The sequence below is a fragment of the Anomalospiza imberbis genome, chromosome Z (assembly GCF_031753505.1).
Source record: "Anomalospiza imberbis isolate Cuckoo-Finch-1a 21T00152 chromosome Z, ASM3175350v1, whole genome shotgun sequence".
NCBI classification, from domain to species: domain Eukaryota; kingdom Metazoa; phylum Chordata; class Aves; order Passeriformes; family Viduidae; genus Anomalospiza; species Anomalospiza imberbis.
In genome coordinates, this window is record NC_089721.1 from 58888958 (window position 1) to 58913470 (window position 24513).

A 24513-nucleotide genomic window follows, 5' to 3' on the forward strand; every position below is an offset into this window, starting at 1 on the left:
CAGGAGTTTGTTTAATGCTACAGAATAAAGAATAGACTCAAGTTGAAACTCAGTGCCAACCCCAGTCTATCTTTTTTGTCTTCTTACCTGATGTGTACAGTTAAACAGAGTGTTTATTTATTTCATAGGAATTGTCTTTCACAATATCTCTATTACTTGAAGATAGTAAGCATGGAGTATATGTCTACAAACTTACTCAGGAAAAACACATTGCAAAATGAAAGGATGAATGTACAGTATCAGGGTTTCTCTAGCTTTTAATAAGCTAAAAAAAGTCTCTGGTTTTCAATCTCTCTGTTTCTGCTGTACTAGAAAACCTTACTATCAGTTCTTGTAATTATAAGCATTTATACTTCAGAATTTCTACTTATCAGATTATAATTTGTTGATTTTATATTTCTTTCTATTGTCCTAACTTGCATTAATTTTTCATTTCTGAAAGAGAATTCTTTAGTCTGTAGGGATATATGAGAAGCTATTTCAACTCAAGCTGGCCCTTGCTGATCCTCATGTTGTTCATACCCCTCCTACAGGGCATCAGTGTCTTCTTATTGTTGAACGCCTTGTTATTTCAGCTTACAAATCATAGCCACATTAAGATCCTTAAACATGTAAAAAAAATCCATTATTTTACCCACAAATCAGAGACAGAGTTAGAAGTTAATTAGCCTGAAACATTTCAATCTCTCCCACTACCACTGCTCCACTTTGTGAAAATAGGAACCTGTCCCCTTTCCTGATGGAGCCTTTCCTTTCAGTACCAGAAGCACTTTCATTGAACCTAGGGACTGGGAGATAGGAACAGCTAAGGACCTCCAAGGTCTTTAACCTTAACCTCTAAGTCTAAAAAATGTGTAAGCAAGCATCACAAGAACATAAATTTGGCACTGAAGTAACCATGACACCGTACTATGTTCATTTTCAAATGACAACCACCTGGAAAAGCTGGGAAATGAAAACCAGCTATCTTTCTGGGAAATACAGAAACAGGAACAGAGTGGGCTGTGTCAAGATGACGTACATGTCCCTCCAACATGTATGTTACTGCTTAAGGAAGTCTGACAGCATTTCCAAATTCACAGGACCACAGTTTTCACCAGGTTACAGAAAGTTAAAGAATAGTCTGTAAGATTGAATTTCATCCAGCAACTGGTGGACTTTGTTTAGTTATTATATAATTGCTATCTCTTCATGACAAAATCAAGTAGAATGACCCACAAATAATGATCTAAGCCCCTACCATATGTGTTGGTTTTGAAGGTGTATTTTTTCTATTTAAGATGCCTTTCCTGACACGTAGGAATATGTCTATGACACTTTAAAAACAGAAAAAGCAGAGAAATGGAATTGTAGGCTCCATCTTCCCAAACTTTATGCTTTAGAGGTGATATATAAAATCTGAAAGTGGGAAACATTGGGCTGGGTCCTTAGCTAGGCCTCATTAGCCTAGGCTTGTGTTAACTTCCACTATGGTTTACACCAACTGATGGTCTGCATGGCATTCTGTGGTGACACTGCCACTTCCACTTTACCCATGAGCACAGCCTTGACAGAGATATTACTCACCACAGTAACTGATTCTTCTTGGCACATGCATACATCAAAACTAGTGATCCAGAACAAGATTGTCACAGTATTTACTCAGCTATCATTGCAATCCCAGGTGCCAACAGAAACAAGGAAACATACAAGTTCCCATCCCTCTGATTGGGGTATTTCAGCCAGTAAGCAACACAAAGGTGCACAAAAAGTACCAATCATCTTCACTGAAGCCACTTAAGGATAAAGAAGGTGGGTTTGGTGTAAGTCATGTTGTAATCTGCCCACAGAGTGATGCAGCTTTTAACAGTCCTGGCTGGACTACAGGTGTATCTAAAATTGGGGAAAAATGGGGTTTAAGTTGGACTGGGAGATTTTTAAAGCAACTGGTAAGGTTGTTTCTCTGGAAAGAAGGGCCAAAACATGCTATTCCAAATCATATTTAGGACTTTTTTGATCTATAATCTAGTTTCTAATTTTTGAAGTTTCTCTCCTTCCAGCTGAACCACCATGTGTCCCACAAAAAGAAAATGGCAAAAAGAAGAAAAATAAGAAATTATGAGAGATAAAAGCATGCAATTTCAGAACAAGATTGTGTAAGAAGAAAGTTTTTAAAAATGAAAAGGGCTTTAATACATGGCTCAGAAACAAATTTTTTTAAAATTAACTGACGACTTTCAAACTAAGCATGCAAAAAGCAACTTCTTTCTTGTTTGCTACTCACTGTGACAAATTTTAAGTTCTTTGTTTTCAGATGTTTTTCAGAGTATGAATGGGCAAAAGTGAGACAGAATCTCATTCTGGGGAATCAGGAGCAAAATTGGTATGTGCAGCTTTTCCAAAAAAGGTAAGGGTATTTGATCATTCTTCTGAGTGCTTGCAAGGCTGACTTTCCAGGAGCCCTGAGCATGTACAAATCAGCAAAGAATGAGGAAACACAGTAGGATATAATTGCTGACAGAAGGAGAAAAGACAACACCCTGTGCTGTGTGATCACTTAACAAAAAGAAACTCTCAAATCTCGAGGTAGAACCTGCCATGCAGTTTGGTGGTGCAGTATCTGTCCTCAACATCTTGCACATTAAAGATATTTTTTATGAGAATATTAGCACGTGTGGTGGTAACTCCAGGCATTCAGAAAAAAATAATCAAATTCAGCTCTCCCATTCCAAATCACATTGTGGCTATGGCCCTATGCTAAAAAGGTGTTTGTTATGGATTCCAGCTCCCCCGCTGTCAAATCCTTCACTCTTCCTGCACCTCAACCCCATCAAGGGCTAAATCCAAGAACTATTGTTGAATAAAGTGGTTTTGTGCACACACAATGAGTATTTTGTTCAAGCCATTTAAGACATATTTCACAACAAATCTTTTCATTATCAGAGGTAATTTAAAAATGTTTCATCTTTTGTCCCACTTTGCAGATACACTGTGTATAATATTAAGGGGTTTTTTTCCTCAAATGCTTAATCATTTCTAAACCACCCCATGTTGCTAAACATTACCAGTCAGAGATAAGTAAATATTTTTGTTCACAGCAGATTTTCATATTTAATCCTATTTACTATAATATGCAATAGGTTCTTTTTCACAAAAGAAAGTAAAGAAGCGATGTCTGTATGTGTAAAGCTGCTTTAAAGCATTTGTTTCTTTATGGCATTTCCCTGTGAATTTTGGGTTTTTTTAAGATCAACCATTGTGTATTCTAAATGGGATCTGTGTCATGCCCTTGAAAATAGTTTTACTTAATATATATTCAACTAAGAATCTACAGATGCACACAGACCTAGAGATAATTATGCCACTGATCTTGCAAAAAACATTTCCTGCAATTTTTTTTCTTACTGTCCTACAAGGCCCCACATATCTTGCTTGCAGAAGCAAGTCTGGCTTGTTGAAACCAAACAAGGTACAAATAGAATGCATTACTTACACTTCAAAATGAATGTAAATTTAATTTACTTCTCTACTGAGCTTTGTCTCTTTTGTTACTGCAAATCTAAATAAAACCAAACTCCAACTTCAATTCCTAGTGAGTACCTCTAAGCTGCTAAATTCCATATTGGACCAGGAGTTGTGCTTGAAAATAATGAACTGACCAGTGTCAAAACTGTCTTCTCTCCAGGAAGTTATAGGATCAAAGTGATTGAGTTGAAAACTGCTGATGCAGGACCCAGGATGGGTTAATAGAAGAACCACATTTCCCTGTGTGGAAAGCCTTTTGTCTGTTGAAAAGAGAAGGGGACACCCCAACCCCTCACCTCCCCTCCCCCGCCTCCCCATCTAATTTATAATATTAAACCTGACCCAGAGGTGACTCCATCTGCAATGCCATCTGACAAAAAGGTTCCGGGAAGAAATACAGAGTTGTAGCCACCTCCTCTTCTTCTGATGACTCCTTTACTCGTGACTTGACCACTCATCTTCTAAGAAGTTAATTTATCCTACATTCTCTTCTAAGAAGTGAATCTGTCACCTTGTCATGCTGGGGAGGCTGTATTTTTCTTCTCTGCAGCAGGAAGCTGAACTTTATGTCTGCCTTACACACAACAGAAAACAGACTCTATGCTGCATACAGGGAGGCACCACTTGTGTGTCCATGCTCTCAGACTTGCTTTACATGGCTTTTGCCTCATATGGGTATGAGAAGCAATGAATACAGCAGAAGCATAATGAAATACTTAGCAGTGAAAAGCACTTTCACACTGACTTCAATAAGCAAGTCAGGTTGCTCCAAGGTAGTGCGAGTATGTCTGTGCTCTGTGTGTGCCACCTGATGCTGTGCAGAGATGTCCTAGAATGCCAGGATGCTGTCACTGAGTATCTGCATTTGCAAGAACAACTGCCCAATATTGCTTCTTGCTGCTGTGCAATACCCCAGATGCAGGTACCTTTGCTGCTGCACAGGGTGATACTGAGCAGCTGCAGATCTGACCTGACTCAGTGGACAGTGACCTCATTAAATAGGGCAGAGTAAATTGGTGGGGGTGCAAGGGGGCTGTTTGTTCCTCTTATGCAGATGGAGAAACTTCATCACATTTACGCCAGTTAGAAAGTATCATGCAGTAGAAGACAAGTCACAAGTTGTCACCTGAGCTTGCCCTTCTGTTTTTGCACCTTCCTCAGGTTCTGATGGTGAACAAGGGAAGTACCTACAGGACAGAGTACTTCACATTCCTTGTTGTTAATTGGTTTGTGATTTGCAGTAAACACTTGGAAAACTAGTGGTATCAAACAGCCACTAGACATTATAAAGTGTCCTTTTGAACGGAACCCTTGTCGTAAGGCTGATGTCATTCAAATGAGGTCACTGAGAAAACCAAGCCAAATATACACTAATCCTTGTTAGTCATCCCCTAGTATTAGTTACTTATCAGAGAAGTCATGATACGCTTCAAAATGTGAATAGACTGTACTGCATATTAACTATTATTCTAGATTTTTTGCAAGCAATATGACAATGAGCTTTGGGGAAAATTTTCAGTTTTTTAAAGCCATTGAGTCACGATAATTTCAATTTAGAAATCTTCTTATGTAAAAACAAATTCAGAAGAAAGTTATCTGACACAACAAGCTGGTTGCCTGTACATTTTGCAGCAACAATCACAAATCAATTTCACCATGCCTCAGCTTGTACATGTCTCCAAGGAGTGTTTAACAGACTTTGAATTAACAAGACCTAACTTCATCTCTCCTTAAACTTTAATATAAGGCCCCGGAATGGGACAATTTCCTTTAACAAGGTAAATTCATTAAAACATGTAATTGGAAAATACAAATCTGACCTGGTCAGGCAATGACTGCCACACTGAAACCTCACTCTACAGTTGTGGCAGTGCCTGAAGATTCACACCTGCAGTATATGAGGGTTTCTTACCCGCAGGAAATGTTGTGCACGTCACACAGATATACAGATTCATCTTGCTGGCATGGGTCCTAGTTGAAAAAGTTGGGGTTTTTTTGCTGCCTTTCAATATCTGGGGTACAGGGAATGAGGTTATGAGTTTCTGTCTCTTGCTCTCAAGATGCTAACACCCTCACAACCAACCATTATTGAACTTTCTGTCTGCTGATAAAAGCTGATACATGCCAGAAGCCTCAGATTGTGCAACGTTCAAAAAACAAAGACATGGCAAGAAGGAAGGATTAAATCTAGTTTTGCCAGGTCGGAGCTGTTTTTTGCTGCATCCTAGGAACTGGACAGCATTAATAAATGCCAGGGCTACTAAAATATGCAAACAGGTATTCTCTTACTGACATAGAAAAGAATACAGCATTCTTAGTGTTTTTTTCTAGGGATATGCAAAAACTTTGCAAACACAGAGGTATATAGGACGCCATTTACTGAGGTTTCCCAAAGGGATTCAATCGTTGATGAGTGCTGGGGTTTTTTTTTTGCTAGTCCCCATGTTCGTTTCAGGTTGCTCCAAAACCGCAGCGCAGCGTGCTCCGTCGCCACCGTCTCCCCTCAGGCGGCCGCGCTTCCTCTAGATGGCACACGTACCTCTCCTAAAACTCGCACCCGCCTCTGACATGGCATTTGGCAGCCTTTCTAGTTGCTATTGCAAATTTTAAACCAAATAAAAAACAGCAACAAAAAAGGCAGTTCTGCTGCCCCAGCAGGGCAGACTCCACAGGGCGAGGCAGGGCAGCAGCTGTGGTATGAGGCACCGTGTTTGTTATCCTCCAGTAAAAGCAATGACTGCAAAGAGTAAAGGCCTTCCTCAAGAAGCATATACTTGAAAAATTGCAATTGGCTTTGAAATCCGGGGGTAGGGTATGAAAACGACTGGACTGTTAAAATCAGTCTTACAAAACATGTATATTCAAATAAAACCATGTGAAGAATACAGAAAAGCCTAGTTCTGCCCCAGGGCTGCCTCAGAGCAACCTTCCATCTCCCACAGACATGGAGAGGTCTGCTTACCAACAGCCCCAAAAGCAGGAGCCGTGTCTGTTGGAGCTGGAGTGTGCCAAGCCCCTTTGCATGTGCTGTCCCTGCCTGGTCTATATTTGCAGCCCACATGGCCCGTGGTTGCATCTGTCACAGGTATAAACTCCACGCATCCATTAAAAACAATATCCCATTTCTTGCAGGTATTACTCACGAATGAACATCACATTGACCACACACCCCATTTCTCCTCTTCTGTGAGTTCCTCTCTTGCAGTAACCTTGTTAATCACTTCCTCACTGTACTCTTTCCTTGGTGTTTGGAAGTCCTGGTGCTTACTACTGGTGTTTGAATATATGCTGTTAAAAATGTGGGGGGGGTTGCAGGGAAAAGGGACAAACAAATAAGCAAACAGCCATATTATATTTATTTTAGAAACTTTATTCACCTTGAAGCAAGACCAGTAATATATATACATATTTATATTATATTATATTATATTAGCACATTATATATATATTATATTATAATAAAATAGCACCTATGGTGGCCACAGGTCATCAACATCATGTGCCATATGGGTATGCATACAATCAGAAAATGCAAAGGGATGAATTTAAGATTATAAGGAACAATTCTCAAAGTCTTCCAAGATTATCCAGTTTCTCAGTAATGACTGTTAAGCAACCACTCTTCTATCTTTTAAAATTTGCTTTTTCAAAATCCACATGAAACTTTGCAAGTCAGAAGCCCTCGGAAATCACATCCTTGATACATGCTGTAGAGACCTGAAAATTACATCAACCAAAACTAACGCACTCTTGGGAGGCCAGCACTGCACCTGCTGCAGCAGGTGGTACACTCCTGCACCCAAGGTTTCTGCCTCAGTTTGGTACAGTCACTGCTTTGGAGCCCAACCAGAAGAGCTGATGCAAGCCTGATGAATGAAGACATTGCAAGCAGTTCCTGGGCTGGGATTTAATGGCTTTCCTCTGCAAAGGAGGCTGTCCTGCCAGCTGCAGAAACCCTGTCATTACTCTGAGGAATCAGATAGGAAGCTGTGCTCCACATAATGAAGTTTTGCTGTGTGAGTAATACAAGAAGGGATCCTGAACTGTAAAATGTTAGACTTTGAAGGGAGCAGCTAGCACAATCAAGCAGATGTACTTCATTAGTACATTACAAGTCACTGCAAGATTACACAGCATGTGGAAGGTGCATTAAACACAACCGAAATAAGTAACTGAAAGGGAAGGAAAACAAAAACAAACCCTCAGCTTTCCCTTATTGTAACCATCTTTCCTTTTCAGTAGAAACTTTCAATCACATTTTGTACTTAAATAAAACTGGGACAGCTTTATAGATGACTGCACAGTGGGTTCAGGGTACCTGAGACTAAAGGAGTGGTAACTTATGTGCAAGTATCCTACAACAGGAGGCACAGTGCCATTCCAGAGGCAAGAGAAAGCAAAACACCTGTATTTCCTAAGCTGTGGCCTTTTGTGAATATGTAACTTGAAAACAAACACATGTCTAAATGTGCTTTATAGCAGCCATCATAGGCTGTCCCAAATCAATTGAAACAGCATGTGGTAATTCATTGTACCACACACAGCAGCTTGCACTGCAGCATCCACAGAGCAGCAAAAGCAGCAGATTAGGTACATACTCCTGCTGTGCTCAGCAGCTACTGCACGGCTAACTACTCAGCCTCTGCAGGAAAGCAATGAAGGAATCAGAAGCTATTCCTGCCCCTGAAATATGGTTGTTTGGCATCAAAATCATCCTGAGATGCTTTTATTTTTTTCCCCAAAAAACACTAACACAGACTGGTAAACCTATTGTCTTTTCCTCACTCTGAACACCCTCTGTGGCTCACAGACAGATAGGTGTGGTTTTGCTGGATTAATTTCACCAAAGGCTGTGGTGCTACAGTGACTATATTTAACCAAGCTAAACAGAAATATGAAGAGGAATAATGAAATATGACATCATGAGAAACAAGGCTAGTCAGGTAACTCATCTTTTTAGAGAGCACCTTAAGGCTGCAAGCGGTGAGGAGTCTGCTATCACTCTGCAGATAGAATCTCCAGAGTCACAGTGCTTCCTTGACCATAAGAAAACTCTACTTGTTCATAAACAAAAATGTCTCCACCTACATTTTTACAGGATTGTTCTTTGACAGGTAGCCTTACCAATGTTTTTTCTAGAAAATGCTGCTTACGTAAGAAATGTAAAATGCAATGTGACACAAGGCTTTCACAGGCTTTACCACTACAATAAAAAAATGCAAATAGTCAAAAAAGAGTTTTAATGACAGAAATCTTACAGTTTAACCAGTCTAATAAGAAAAAGATAAAACAAAGATAATAGAGATCTCCTCAGGCAGAAACACTTTCATTTGAAACCATATCATGCTCTCTTTTTTGTTTAAAACCACGTAATCTATGCATGTCTTATAAAATATGCCATTCTATTTGATGAGATCATATATGCACAAAAATTCCAGCATTGACAAATTATAAATTTGAAGTTACTTTAAAACAATTGTGTCAAAATACTCTGATTTTGGTCAGCTTGCCTTAAAATACTTGATACCTAAAGACATGTATTATTCCATCTACTCACTGACCCTTTGATAAATTACAAGGCAAATCTCTTTCATTATTCTATTTAGAGAAAGCATCTGTGTTCTCATGTTAAAAATAATCCTACTATATCTTAAGTCCGAGGTCATGGCCTTTTAGAAACCAACAGAGTATCAAGGTAGGTCTTTCATGACTACAAGGTGTCTCCTTGTTTATCCATAATTATGACAGCTACGAATAATGAAAGTGTTTTATAGACAAATTTTGTATTTAGAGATTCTTGTATAGAAAACACTGTCAGGAAATACTAAAATAACTGTACACATGTGACACCAGATTTGATTGCCTGATTAGTCCCATTTTTCTGTGGAAGATACTGACTTTCACCATCAGCTGTGCCTATAGACACAAACATAATACAAACATCCCCCGAAATTGTTTAAAGAGAAGAGAACCTTACCAATAAAACAGAGTGTTAAACAGTAGAAACTGTAGAACCATAGAAATTTCTAGAAAGGAATGGCAGAAAGGATACACTTCAGGTTATAAGACATGAATCAGAAACACCAGTGAACCCAGTGAAAGTGGATTACAGACAAAGAATAAATAATGTTTTAGAAAAGTAGGGAAAATATATTTCCACTTCCTGATTCATCCATCATTAACATTTCTGAAGTAAATATGCACTCTACAAAGTACATGTTAAATGGACCAATACTGCACACATAATATGCACTCAGCAGTTTACTGAAGATTATTTTTTTACTTGTGGAAACACTTTGCTAACAAGCTAACTGGATAATGAGTCCTACTGGGTACTGCTGTATGTAAAAACTGCAGAATAGTAAAGAAATCCAAACCTCAAACACCATTCCATCATCAGACCTACTAAATATTGAATGTTTTCAATCAGATCTATCACATCCCCAGGTCCCAGTTCAGACCCAAAACTCATCCCTTGACTCTTTGGAGCTACCTTTGTAACATGTAGGATATGTTATGTTTGGCAGCATATCCTGAAGCTATAATACACATTTTTTTAAAAAAACTAATTAAAAAGTAAGGAAAAACCATCCGTATTCAAAAGTGGAATGCAAGCTAGAAAAAAACTAACATTCAAGCCTATGCTTCCTTCTCCAAAACAAAAGAGATTTGCCTTGTAAATTTCTCAAAGAGTCAGTTAGTAGGTGGAAAAATAAGTGTGTTTTAAGTATCAAATATTTTAAAGTAAGCTCAGTGAGATCAGAGTGTCTTGACACAGATGTTTTAAAGTAACTTCAATTGTACAATCCCTCTTGCAGCACAGAAACCTATACTCTTGCCTGTCTAAGAGTGAGGTTTGACTAAAGCCTCAGGCATCAACTGCATATCCGTGTTTCCACTTTCTAGCTATTGCAAAAGAGCAATGGCAAATAACAAAAGACCAAGCTAGTGGGAAGACTTGGTTTTGATGTCTGAGGTAAAGTTGACTTATCAGAGTTAAACCTCTCCTTTATTTTGGAAGACTGTATGAAGCCTGATGAATAAGGGAAAATATGACATAACAAGAAGCAAGAAAGTTCAACATTTGGAAGAAAACTGCTTGTGGATTTGAAAATACTCTTGTTTCCAGCTAAACACCTACTTCCAGCACTTAATGAATGTTCTGAAGGAAGAATGCCATGGTTAGAGTCAAGCCAATGTTTCACTGTTCTGGTGAATTTTTATGTGCTTTGGTGTGACCAATCTGTGTGGGAAGAGATAGGAGCTGCACTGCAGGCTGTGGGTTGCCTCTGCAGAAGCACATGGCAGCACAAAGGAGCACACAGCAGCACAGAGAGGCCTGTCTGCACCTGACCTTGGCTGGAGGTGCCACTGGGCAGATGCCTACAGGAGAGGAGCCTGCCCAGAGGTGACAGATGGGTGAACAGGGCATGATCACCCATAGAAGGACATTTAGAAAGCTGACATGGCAACATGGGATGGGTCACATAGTGAGAATTACCATGTAAGGAAATACTGTGCCTTGGAATAATGTATAAAACCAGCTCCTGTCTTCCAATGAGTGATTCAGATTCCCTGCCAGTCTGAGTTCATGTCTTGGTTGCTTACAAGTCTGGGCAGTGACATTATCCTGTTTCCCTCTTTTTTGATAGCCATTTTATGAGTCTGTGTGATTAGGTAAAAGAAAGATCCTAGATTAATGAAACAAGTTTGAAAATATGACCATGGGAGATGATAAAATTAAGAGACAAGCTAAAGATCACTGTCTTGGTTTGAAAAGACAGGTATCTGCTAAGGAAGGCGGGACCCCCCCCCCCGAAATGGGAAATGTAAACCCCCTCCCTCCTAATTCTTATAATGTTGAAATTAAGGGGGGTTCTCAGGCAAAGATATGGGAGCAGGAATAACAGTTCTTTATTAGGGAAGAAAATAAAAATAAACAATGCAATAATACAAAACAACACTGGCAGAATCAGAATACAACCTGACACCCTGCTGGTCAGGGTGTTGGTAGCAGTCCAATTGAAATGGTGGCTGCAGGCCTCCCAGACTGGCAGGTGTGGTTCTTTTGAAGCAGTGATCCTGTAGATGGGTGTAGTCTTCCTCTGAAGGTCCAGTGGTGATGTAGATGGGCCTGGTCTTCCTCTGGGAATCCAGTGGAAAAGGCAGCTGCTTCACCAGGAATACAGTGGTAAGGCTGTTCTGGTGTCCCAAAATCTCTGATTATATCCAGGTAGGACTGCTTGGCTCCTCCCTCTGGGCGGAGCATCTCACAATGGGATTATATAATTTTATCAGTCATGCAGATGTCTCCCCAGAGGGAGAATTGGTTTGTGGAAAAGATAAAGAAAACTGCCCAATTAACAGAAGATAACTGCCACACCTCTAACAGATGGCAATAGAATACACACATTGCCTTGCAATCTAGGACAATCACCTAAATTGCTTGGAGTTAGAGTGTGATCATCTAAAGCAGGTTATATGTTAGTGACTCATACCTTGGGTTTTCAATAGCTGTACTGAATAGAGACTCCTCCTCTCCTCTGTAGTCTGCCAAACAGATTGGGAAGATCAAGTTTGGTATTCCTAACAACTAATTTTCAAGCTGACCTACAAAGCAAATTGGGCTAGAGGGAAAGAAAACTCCTAATGCTTCTCTTTTTCTTAAAACTTTATGGGCTTTACAAAAGTGAGACAAAACTAATTTAATACAAATTCTTTGCAGGTCAGCTTCTAAAAAAATATCTTAATCTTCACCCTGTGTTCCTTACTTAAATGTAGACAAGCACAGCTGCCAAAACATTCAGAAACTTTCACTAAACACTGAGCCAGCAAAGCTCACTTTGCAACCAGTTGACATATCATCTTGATAAAGATAAAAAAAGTAAGTAATCCTTGATGTCTGTTGGCTCAGGTAAATCAAATTTCTGTATAATGTATACATTGTAGTAATGTATTACACTGCTCTGCCTCTGACCCACCCCCCCCAGCCCCATTTGGAATAATTGAACATGAGTTGAATACGAGTTGATTGTAACAGGGAAATCTTTCTCCTTTTTTCCCTGTGAGGATCTTAGTACCTAGCAATAAAGCAAGTACCTAGCAACAATCAATAAGGATAGTTTACTACCAGATTAAATTGAACCTACAGAATCTCAGTGTGCAGCCCAACTGTAGTGAGGAATCAATGGCTTTTTGCTGATTTTGGCCACCATACTCTGGATTAAAATGGAAAAAGCTTGTGCAATGGGACTGATTCTCAAATGCAAGCTGATTGGTGTGTTGCAGCTTTAGCAGAAGTCTTGTCATTAACAATGGTTATACCAGTACATACACTTGGGGAACTGATTAAATGCTTAATTCATGCTAATTGTGAATTTTATGTAATTTTGCAACATATTTGTTGATTATGGAAGCTACCTGATACCTGTCTGAAGCTCAGTTTAGGCCTCAGCACACTGTCTGACTCACACTCTTCTTCAGACAGTGGATGACTGTTCCCTGGAATTGCAGAATCACAAAGCCCACGGACAGTGTGTATGGAAGGTTTTAGTTTGACTTTTTATATTGAAAACATATCAAATTCACTAGTCTTTCTCCCACTGTCCTTCAGGTGTATGACCACAATCCTTACAGGTATGTGTGAGTCAAACAGACAGAGGGATGTCTGTACAATTGTCTGCTCAGCATTGTACAGTTAAAATGACGGTGACATGAGAATTATTACCTAGATTCTAAGAACTTTTGCTGCAATTGCCACAGATGCCACAGATGCCAAGCTGGGGCTGTGCTAGATTTTGTGAACTGAATAATGTGTCCTAGATTCTGCATTCATGTCTTTATCTGCAGCCAGCTGAATCTCATTTTATATGCCTGAATGTGAAAGCATATAAAATGAAAGTTAAAAAATTAAAATATAAATTATAAAACTAAATCTAAATAGCATGTTTTTTGATGTTGTGGTTTATCAAGATTTCTATAGTACAAACCATAGGACCAAACCAGTGTGACATTTATGGATCAGGGAACTCTTCCTGGTAGGGAAAAAAACCTTAATCACAAAAAACAAAATCAGGGATAGTTTACAGACAAGGTAGTTGGCTAGCACCTGGTTTTGGTGTTTTGGTTGCTTACAGTTCTTCAACCTAAGAAAGTGATTCAGGTTTTTTGTTTGTTTTGTTTTGCTTGTTTTGTTTGTGGTTTTCGGTTGCATTTGGTTGGTTGGTTAGTTGGTTGGTTGGTTGTTTTGAGGTATTTGTTGGGTTTTTTAGGGGTTTTTGTTTAGTTTTTTTGGGGAGTGCAAGGGTACCACTGGTTTTATTGTTATTGGTTTTCTAACAGAGTATTTTTTCTACCACTGATTAGGCTGTCCTGGGAGAATGGTTTATCAAAGAGCCTCAAAAAAGCAAATGACATATCCAACATGATAACCAAATGTGAGGGCAAGTTTCAAGGTAAATTTGAAAAAAAAAATGTTTTAAGTTTCACCTGTAAAACTTACAATTTCAGTAAGAGTAATAGTGCACACAGAGAGCTCATTACAAATACAGTTGGACAAATAGCCATAAAATTGCCAGAAGGGTGTCTATGCAGTGTTTTGTAGTGCTGATGTCCATTTCCCTTGAAATAATACATAAAGAACAGCTGGGTAAGAAAGAGAAAATAAACTTCCAAAATACTGTCAATACCCTGACAAAGAGACAAATTAAATTATAGTTAATGTTTTTATACTTCTACTTGAAAGAAGTGCAAAACCAGGATGTTTTCCTGTCCTGTTTATTTTGCATATTTATTTTGATCCAGAAAAGGAATGCTAGAGTTGTCTATTTTCCCATTTCCCAGAGAAGGAGACCCAGCTAAGGGAAGAACAGAACCTTCTAATCCAAATGTAACTACTTAAAAGGTGTCAATTAGAAGAAAACATATATGGGACAAACTGCCAATATTTTTTTCCTCCCCAGGAAAAATTAGGCTACTGTATTTGATCGATACTAAGTTGATTACACATTATGTGTACTAATGAATATCTTCTTGAATCTCTCAATGTCTCTCTTTCCTCTTTTTGATTGTAGAAAATGGTATTGTTGCAGTGCTTGCAAGGTCTTTCTACCTGCCAAGAGATTTATATTTATTTGGCATTTTGTCTCTGTTCATACACATAATTAATAACCCTGCAGCACAGAAAGGTGTGACACCTCCCTAAAGGGTTGTTTTAAGGTCATGGTTGTACAATTTACCTCTCCAATATTAACTTTGAAACAGGAAGATGTCACTTCCAACTGTGTAGCAGCTTCTTTAAAGCTACCATCAACTGGACAGTGAAATTGTCCTTCAGACAGTAAACGCATATTCAGAACAAAAGGAAAACTCTATCTGAGATTCCAGCTCCAAGGCAAGCAGTTTCCATCTAAAATATCTCATTTTTTGCTAATGGACAGGGTTTCCTTTCTTGGTCAAGAAAATGAACATTTATGAAGTTGCAAAAGGGAGAAGGAAACATTTATGAATTTGTTGAAGGGGAGTCTTCCCTAATGGCACAGTGTGGGGTTTTCTGATCTGCAGGAAAAAATATGAAGGACTCCTTAATTTGTCATTCATATATATTTGAGAGTGCTACTTAATGAGGTTGGTAGGAAATGCCACCCTTTTCTGAAAGCAGTGTGAAGGAAAATTTTGGTTATCTTATTTACCACATAGCCTTGAAATAACAAGTTAAACAAATAAGTAGAAAGCTTATCTTTCTTTAGATATAATGTCCATTATTTTTCTTTGCTAAAATATAGTGCCCCACCTAAATCTTTCACACAATTCCAGTACACGTGAACTGATTTTTTTTTTTTTTACCTTATGGATATATCACTGGCATCAAAGCCTTGTCAGAATCCTTTTTTGTTATTGTTTGTCCTGTAGCTGAGAATCAGGATCAATACACTGTCTCTGTGAAACTGATTCTACAATGCTGCTCTTTAGTGCTGCTGCTGTAAAGATCAGCTTGCAGTCTTTTCAAGGCTTAACTATACTGCTCACAGGTTGGAGGTTTCCATCATACAGTGATCCACATACCAGGATATATGGATTAAACTATTCCACTTGTTTCCTTTTATATAATGTGGAGTCCTGAATTATCTTTATTTTCGCACTTGTATGGCATCTGGTGCTTGAACGGAAAACTCATTAGTAAAGAGGAAAAAATAAATAAATAAATAAAACTAAGGCAAACCAACCAACCAACTAAAAAACCAAACACAAACACAAGGAAATTGCCCAATCATGTTTAAATGCTCAATTATTTAACCAGAAGCAACACTTTCTATCAAGAAGCTCTTTATTGTGAGTGAATCTTCACTAATTTCTGCATATCTAAACACAGAAGCAGTAGCAAAGTGTAATTGATGATGAAGAATTTGGCACTAGGCCACTACAGTTTTAGGAACATATCAAACGTTCCTGTTTTAGGAACATATCAAATGTTATCTCCCCGGGCGGCCCGATACGGCCCGACATCGCACTTCACCCGTGCGCACATGCGGGGCGTTTAGAAAGGGCGCTTTTAGGGACGGGTCCGGCGGCGGGGCGTGCCGCGGAGCGGAAGAAGGCCGGCCGGAGGCGGCGGGCAGCGGCCTGGCGGCGGGGGCAGCTGTCCGTGGTGCTGCCGGCACCGCCCTCCCCCGAGCGCTCCGCCCCGGCCCGCCCGGTCCCGCCGGGAGGCGGGCGCTGAAACCCTGCACTGGCGCATACCTTGCTTATTGCCAGAGGCCTTTGTCGGCTTGTAACTTTTTTAAGGGGCACAAAAAAAGAAAGGAAAAAAAAAAAAAACCAAAACAAAACAAAAAAAAAAGGCGCTTTAGGCGGTGGAGTGGAGACGTCGCAGCCGCGATTCGTGTCTATAGGCTGTGGGCACTGCTGAGCCCGCTGTCTCTTACTAAGTGTCCCTGCCAACTAAAAAAGCAGAGAAGGGAGCTCGCAGCTCACCCGAGGGAAGGCAAGGAGGGGCGGCCACCTCTGCCTCCTGCGCCTCGGGTGCCGATGGGAGTCCCGAGAGGGCGAGGAGGCAGCGCCGGGGGGACGTGGCCCTGGTGACATTAGGCCCGCGGTCCTGGTGCCACACTCCTTATGTCCCGCTCTCGTTAAAGTTTTTTGCTACTTTTGCTCCTCCCCTTCCTCTGCCCCTGCTCCCCTCGTGGCGGTCAGGGACTGGTTTACACGCTGCTGCCCTCAAGAGAGACACCCGGAGAATAAAATAATAGGCGAACATAAAAGATGGAGAGAGAGCCCGCCCCGCCGCCCGCCGGGGAGCCCGGCCCTCTCTGTCGTCCAAGAGCTGCGCAGGTCGCTCCGCCCCGTCAGGGTGAGGCCAGCGGTGGCACCGAGAGGGGCCGGGCGGCACAAGCCGGGTGGGAAAACGAGAGCCGGGAGCCTCCGCCGCGTCCTCGCAGGTGGAGGCGGCCTCGGCGACAGCACCGCGAGGGAACCTCTGGGCCGGGGCCGCCGGGGGCGTGGGCCTGGCGTTGCCATGGGCAAGACGCTCCCCGGGGGCCGGGATCGCCGCCAGCCTCGGGCAGCGCGGGGCGGCCGAGCGGCGGCTGCGGCGCCGTGCGGGGCGCGGCGGGCCGGGACATGGCGCGGCGGGCGGGAGGCGCGGTTGCGGATGAACTGGCCAACGCCGCCGCCCGCGGGGCCTCAGGGAGCTGCTGGACCGAGCGGCCGACCCCAGCGCCGCCAACTCCTACGGCAGGACCCCCATCCAGGTAGGGAGGCGGACAGCTGGCAGCTGGGCGAGGGCGGCGGCAGCCCCGGGGCAGCAGCGGACCCTCCGGTACCCTGGAAGCGGCCGCCCCCCGTCACTGTGCTCGGCTGCTGTCGAGGCGGCGTGGCACAGGGGTTCTTCTCGTCTCTCTGGGAATGAGAAAGTCTTCTCCGGTGGCGGCCGCAACAGGGAGATTTTAGTCTTAGCAACCCTTTACTTTATTTGGACCAACTGAGATAGGATGACTCAAATCCGAGAACTTAAATGCTCATCTCGCAATAAACGTGCAATAAAATGTATCAAGTCACCTTTGCAGAAATAATCTCCCTTTCGTTATACCTCGTCTTCTGCTTTATATGGCTTTATATGGCCTCTCCCATGAAAAAAAAAAAAAAGGATATTCGGTGGCTCTCACGAACAAAAATACCCAGTCGCGATAGCCTTGCCCAGCTGACGCTGCAGGTAGACAATGAGCAATCCCTGTGGGGCTCAGTCTGCCCACATTTTACACTCGCCTGAACGTGTGTGTAGACGTAGCACCCGGAGGTGTAGAAGAGGTTACCTTTATAAAGCCTGAGTTAGTTTTCGAGGTAATTCTAGCCAGCTTTTTCTTAAAATTTCAAAATAAAACGAAACTGGAATAATCTGAGAAGCTATATTTAAATTTTGCTGCCAGCGCTTGTGAAACACTCAAAATGTCGGTGGAGCATTTCACTCGAAACGGGTATTTGTTGTCGTCCTGCAGTGCTTTAGCTTTTTTTGTTTGTGGTTTTTTTTTTTTTTTTTCCCCAGTCTTCGCGGCAGGGACTTATCCCCTGTGCTGAACGCACTGCTGGGTGCGCTAGGGGAAGCTCAGCTAAGAAAACGGTGAGGCCGATGCAGAGGGCTGCCGGACACGTTGGTGCTGCCCTGCACACGCGGCTGAGGCAAAAGGTTCTTTCCCTCCTGACGGTGAGGGAAGCGCAGGTGCGGCGCTTGCAGACACGGTGGGTTCCGTGCATTACACGTCTCCCCTTGCCAAGGACCCTCTGGAGAAGTGTCACGGATGCGAGCAGAACGACGGCGATCTCCGCGAGCCGCTGCGCCGGCACGTTTCCACGGGCACCGGTGCAAAGCGACTTGGGACTTGACCTGGGTTTCTATGGGAGTGCGTCGGGAGAAGGGCGAGCCCCTTCCTGCGGTTCGTCTGCTCCGAGCCGACCGACTTCCCGCTCCTGTCGCGGAGCAGCCCCAGTGTGCATCCACACCCCCCGACCCCGACAGGCACCTCTCTGCCTCACCTGTTCTCTCCTGTCCCCTAGCGTGGGTACAGGAGAGTTTACCCATACGGCACAACTCCCCCAACGGGTACATGTTCTCCCACCGTTCGTGGCACGTCCAGAGTCAATCTCTATACCTCACCGGCGGATTTTCTTCTCCTTTCCGTTGTGGATCTCCGTTCCCTCCGGGCCGAGCGAGAAAGCCTGAGCTCTGCGGTGGGCGCTGACGCTGTCTCTCCCCGCAGGTGATGATGCTGGGCAGCCCGAGGGTGGCCGAGCTGCTGCTGCGGCACGGAGCCGACCCCAACCGCCCCGACCCGCGCACCGGCTGCCTCCCGGCGCACGATGCGGCCCGCGCCGGCTTTCTGGGGACGCTAGCGGCGCTGCACCGGGCCGGGGCGCGCCTCGACCTCCCCGACGGCCGCGGCCGCCTGCCCCTCGACGTGGCGGCGGGGGGCCCGCACGGAGCGGTGGGGCGGTACCTGCGCGACCCTCCGCCCTGTGCCTAACCTCACCCCGGGCCATCCCCTCCCCAGACTTATTGCCCGCTCCCAACTCGGGAGACACCAAGTGGAACAGTACTCATGAGATGTTGTGAATAACCTCGGATGGCGTTTCCCTGCTGGATGCACCAAGGACAATATTCTTTGCTCATGACCGTATATTATCCTGCACTGGAAATGCTATGGCCTTCCACAGGCCCCCTTTTTCACACAAGAGACCAAACACTGAAGACAAATATGAAGTAGGAAATATGAAATATGAAGTAAGAAAATACTAAATGTGAAAATATTAAATAGCAAATATTGAATATTAAATATGAAGGAAAATCCCCGCACAGAGATATGGTACTATAAACCCTTCCTCTGTTTTGATGGCGCCGTGTCTGGACTTTCTGCTCCCGGTGGCTCCCCATTCACACTTGCTAGCCCTCCATCTGAAGAAGATGGGAGAGGTTTCAGGGTCTCCGTGTCCCAGCGGCTCCCTGTTTGATTTTGGTTAAAGCGATCGGAAGGGGTGCTGAAACCAATCTGCCTTTCTCTGGCAAAACCGGCTGGACAGCAGGATCAGTGCTTCCTGGTGTGATTGCAGCTTTGGTAAATACCTTATTAAAAACACGTAGGATGCTGTGCATGTCTGTACACGTATTCCCAGCACATCCGTAGCTTTCCTTGAGTAGGCTGCAACTATAAGACCTGAAAGGATAAAATAAAGAGACATTTGTATCTCTGCAAGCCTGATATGATCCTCAGTTGAAGTAGTCATTGTTTTAACAATTTACAAGTGACCTCTTCTGAGTTATACTACTTCTAAAAAATCATGTGATTGTGAAACCAAGGCAGCCATAAACGAAAAATTAAAAATTATACATCTGAGCTCCAGTGCTTCCCAAGATGCTCGGAGGTGACCCATTTGGTGAAGAAACAAGAAAACCTTTGAAATAGCTCTGCTGCTGGTGGGGGAACGAGGAGGGGGGCTATCTATTAATTATATGACAGCTGATACATGTTTCACTAGCTGCTTTGGCGCAGAGGAGTTGGATGTGAGCACCCCAGGAAAAAGATACAGCGGCAGACCAGGCTCTGCCAAGGTGGAAGGAGGAAGCAGGGAGACACGGTCTCACTGCAGCGAGTCCCCAAGCCCCCAGAGAGGTGTGCTTGAGGGAGCACACAGACAGCAGCAAGCCGGGCGGTGAGGCAGGGACGGTGCTCCCAGCTGGTGCAAGACAAGTGGAAGACCCTGCCTCACTCCCTGGAACCCATGTGGGGTTGTGCTCACATGTCCTGCACCTTAGAGGCTGAGAAAGGAAAGCCAGGCGAAGCAGTGACAGAGTTCAGGTCTCGTATTCCAGCGCTAATGCTGGGCACTTTGCAGAGCTACCTGTAGAAAAGGTGAAAAAGATTTATCTTGGTTTTGCATTCCGACTGAGTATCCAATCCCTAGGTATCTCATATAGAAACATGAAAAATAATGTATATGCCTTTTTTGTAACGTGCTGGAATTTGTTATTTATTATAATGTAATTTCATACAATGCCTGCTGTATAATTATTTAGTATCTGTTGTCATGCTATAAAATATTTTGTTATGTCACTAATGTATATAATGCATCTATGTGATATCTATATAAAATATATATGATACAGATATAGAAAACATATATATAAAACATTATGATTATGCATCAACGTGATATATTCGATTAATAATTATTTTATAGGTATTATGCTTAGTTGTTTAATTACCTTATTGGTTTAATTGTAACGAAATCATATGTATCTAAAACACATACAAAGCATTTATGTTATCTGTAGTCTATATTCACACTTTTTCACTACAAGAATGCCTAAAACATATATTTTATACTTATCTATAAATAGAAAACATGTAACATTATAAAAAACATATAATATGTGATTATAACACCTTATTAATTTGCACTGCACTCTGCCCTAGAACATGGCATAGCTGAACCAAGGACAACACTGGGGATGTAGCAGTTAAGTGCCTGCATCCTGTGCCTCTAGGAACCAGAATGGAGCTGCGACCAGATATGGAGATGGGGGAAAGCTAAAGCCTGACCACACTCCCTGCAGAACAGTAAGGTTCTATTAAACTGCACTTCCATCCTCAATTGGACCAGTATTCCTGTTTTAAATCGTCATTTTCACCAATAACCAGATTTGATTTCAACTTTGTAGCATTTCCATTAAGGCACATGAAACTATAGCAACAAAAATAGTAATATTATATTACTACTGTTACTATCCACGAAGTTGGCGGGGAGAAAACACAAAATTGCTACGCTGACCACACCAAATAAGCAGAGCATGCCCTCAAAACCCAGCAAGGCTAAATACCTAATTGCTATAAATCTGCCTCACAGACTAAGTCTGGAGCCCCTTCCCATGACAGGACCATGGTGGGGACTACTCACTCCGTGGAAGGATGAGGATCACCGGCGAGATCCCACTTGACTGAGGGAGCTTCCACAGGCACCTTTTCTTCTGGCAGCAGCAGCAGCTCCAGGGCTTGGAGTCCTCCTTGAAAAGAATACTAACAGTTAACAACAAACAGCAGCAGCAATACACTTTACCAAGAAAGCCCTAAAAGCATTATGTTTAAGGCGGCAAGTTAGTCGCAATTTTTATTTTTAATATTGCCACTGTAACTGAATATATGTGCGAGCACACGTATGCTCTTCTGCAGTAGGATTTACGCCCTGTGCACGACGAGCCCCGGATCGGCCATGCATTCAGCGTTGGTGGGTAATCGGTTTCTATTGCCAAAGCTGTTGGTCCATCCTCTCACCACTGCTCCGACACCTGCATACCACAGCTAGGTAGGTATTCATTTCTCTGAATTTTGCCTTGACGGTCGGGAAGCAGTAGTCATGGCAGGGGAGTAGAGGAGGAAAAAAATAACGGGGGGAAGGGAAAAAAAAACTTCTCTCGAAAGGTGCTTTCATTTCGAAATGGCTGATTTTGCTCATCCAGTTTCCCAGGCTTGAAATCGGACTTGAAAAGAAACCATTGCAGGCTTTTCCTTATCAGCTTTGTTAGGTTTACTCCGCGCTTTCTGTTGACATTTCGACTTTTTGTCCGTCCGAGAGAAGGAGGTGTTTGTTGTGGGGGGGTGTTGCACATGCTTATGTCCACCATCGCTCCCAGCGACTGCCACTCTGCGTCCCCACCCGGCGCTTTTTCCGCTGCTGCCCGCAGTCCCGGAGCTGCCCCGATCCCTCTCCCAGCCGCCTCTAGCCGCGACTATCCGAGCCGGGCCCCGCCACGCCCGGGGAGGGGGAAGATGCGCCAGCAGAAATGACGCTCTCCCGGTCCATTGCTGTTCTCACGCCTCGCACGGAGGTACACCGCACTCGGGAGGGGGGCAGCGCAAGCAGAAGAATTCTTGGGGTGGGGAGTGGGACAGGGAGGTAGCAGTAGCCCCCTCCACCGCCCAGGGACGCTCTGCCCGGCGGCAGAGCTGCCTCAGCACCGGCTGTCGCGGGTCTCGGCAGCTCACCGGTGCTTCCTGGAGCCGCATGGGCAGGGGAGCGCCAGCAGGTGGGCAGGGGCTTCTGACCGACCCTCCGCTGCTTCCCCGTCCCGCTCCAAAACCTCGCCCTTCAAAAGGAAAGCGAAGAGGTCCGACGCCGCGGAGCACGACCGGGGAGAAGGCCCGGGGGCTGGGCGGGGAGCCGTTCATTACCCGTTTCGGTGACCGGCGCGGGGAAAGAGATCCTCTTTTCTTTCCTCTCCCCACTCCCGGCGCCCCCCCTCCCCCGCGTCGCGTTCAAATGGCCATGTGACAAGGAAATAGCTACTCGCCCGGGCCAGCACTGGCCCGCGCTTTCAGAGCGGCAGCGATCCGCTAGCCGGCTCTCACGAGAGCCAGCGCGGCGCTCCGGGCCGCCGCAGGCCCCCTTCCCGTCGGGGTTTTCCCGGGGGGAGTGAGGTCCGGGAGCAACTGAACAGCAAGAAAAAAACCCAAACCAAGCGGGAGGCGGTGTGTTTGGAGGGGCAGAGCGGGGGGAGGGCAAGGAGATGTCGTCAAGGCTTTATTTGAAAGCCTCGGAGCGCCCTGCGATTGGCCGGTCCCCACGCCTGTCTGGTGGCGGTGCTCTTCCCCGGCGATCTTCCCCCTCCCCATCCCCCGCTGCCAACCTTCCTTCGCCCGCTTTTCGAAGCAGGAGCCATCATCGTGGGAGGAGTTTAGAGCGGGGAGGAGTTTAGGGGAGGGGTAGGGAGCGGAGGGGGTGTGAAGTGAAATGGGGAGTCGAAATTAGTTAAACGGAAAAGAAAAAAAAAAAAAAAAAAAAAAAAAGAGAAAGAAAATACTCTCCAATGAATGGAGGGTGAGAGGGCCGATTCACCGGTGGGGCCCAGCTGGGGAGGTATTTGTAGCGTGACGCGCCCGCGTCCTCCCCGCACCCATGACCCCGCGGATAAGGTGCACCATACACTTTCGGCGCGCCCGCAGCCTGCCCTGGGCCTGGGCGCTGGGCTGGCGCATCCTCCGCCGCGTTTTCGGGGCGCTGGGGCGGCGCTGGCCGCGGCGCCTTGCCCTGCAGCTGGTCCTGCGGCGGAGGCGCCGCGGGAGCCCCCGGCCCAGGTAGGACACCCGGAGCGGGACCGCTCGGGGGCGGCGCGGGCGGCCCGACGGGGCGGAGGGAGCGGGAGACGGCGGCCCAGCGCCGGTGGCAGCGCCGCGGCGACCCCTCCGCGCCGCATGCTCAGACGGCACCGGGAAACACATTAGATTTCTACAGGCGGGGTGTTTCTGTGCAGGTATTTGTTTTTTTTTTTCCCCCTTTTTTTTCTAAACGCAGTAGAAAATGTCCGGTTCTTGAAAAGTTATTGTAACTTATTTCTGCCTTGCCTCCCACTTTTTGAGAAGTTTTCTGTATAGTTTATTACGAAAATATAAACCCACTACCCCTTCCCATCATTTTCAGACAGTTTCTTGCAAACAAGGAAGATAGTTATTGCTCTGAAGAGAGAAAATGGCCACTGTTTCCCGACCGTGTATTACTTTCCACTCTTGCAAATGACAGTGAAATACAGTGGCCTACTTTTCCTTCCCTTGCTATTACAAAAACATGGGAAATAAGGGTCAGAACAGCCAAGCAGCGTCAGAAAGTGTAATTAAAATACACTCGTATGAAAGACCTTGAGAGACATCTGAGGCTCGGGCAGTTTTAGAGACCTTTTCCTTACTGCAGAGTGCAAAATCGGATTGTTGCGGCATTGATTATCGCACATAAACACAACAATAATAATTAGACATACAGTGAAGCTAAAGTAAATATTAATTTTGCTGAGAATGTGAAGATTGTTCTGCAAAATCCTCATAGAAGGTTATTAGAGCATTCCACAACCTCCTCTAATACAGAGCACAGTCTAGAAAGAACAGAGGTGGAAGAGAAGTAGAAATATTTGCCTCAAAATTACTTCAAAAATAGAAACCATTCATTTTATACATGTATAAATAGATGTATTAAATT

At 44.0% G+C, this 24513-nt stretch overlaps 1 protein-coding gene across 1 annotated transcript; it reads left to right on the plus strand.

Moving 5' to 3' along the window:
* The first annotated feature begins 17121 nt into the window (after positions 1-17121).
* Positions 17122-20694, plus strand: LOC137464596 (cyclin-dependent kinase 4 inhibitor B-like). The gene is given in 3 exon segments (XM_068176015.1): positions 17122-17179; positions 17182-17252; positions 18756-20694. Coding segments are annotated over 3 exon segments (393 nt in total). The 3' UTR covers positions 19020-20694.
* Positions 20695-24513: the final 3819 nt, after the last annotated feature.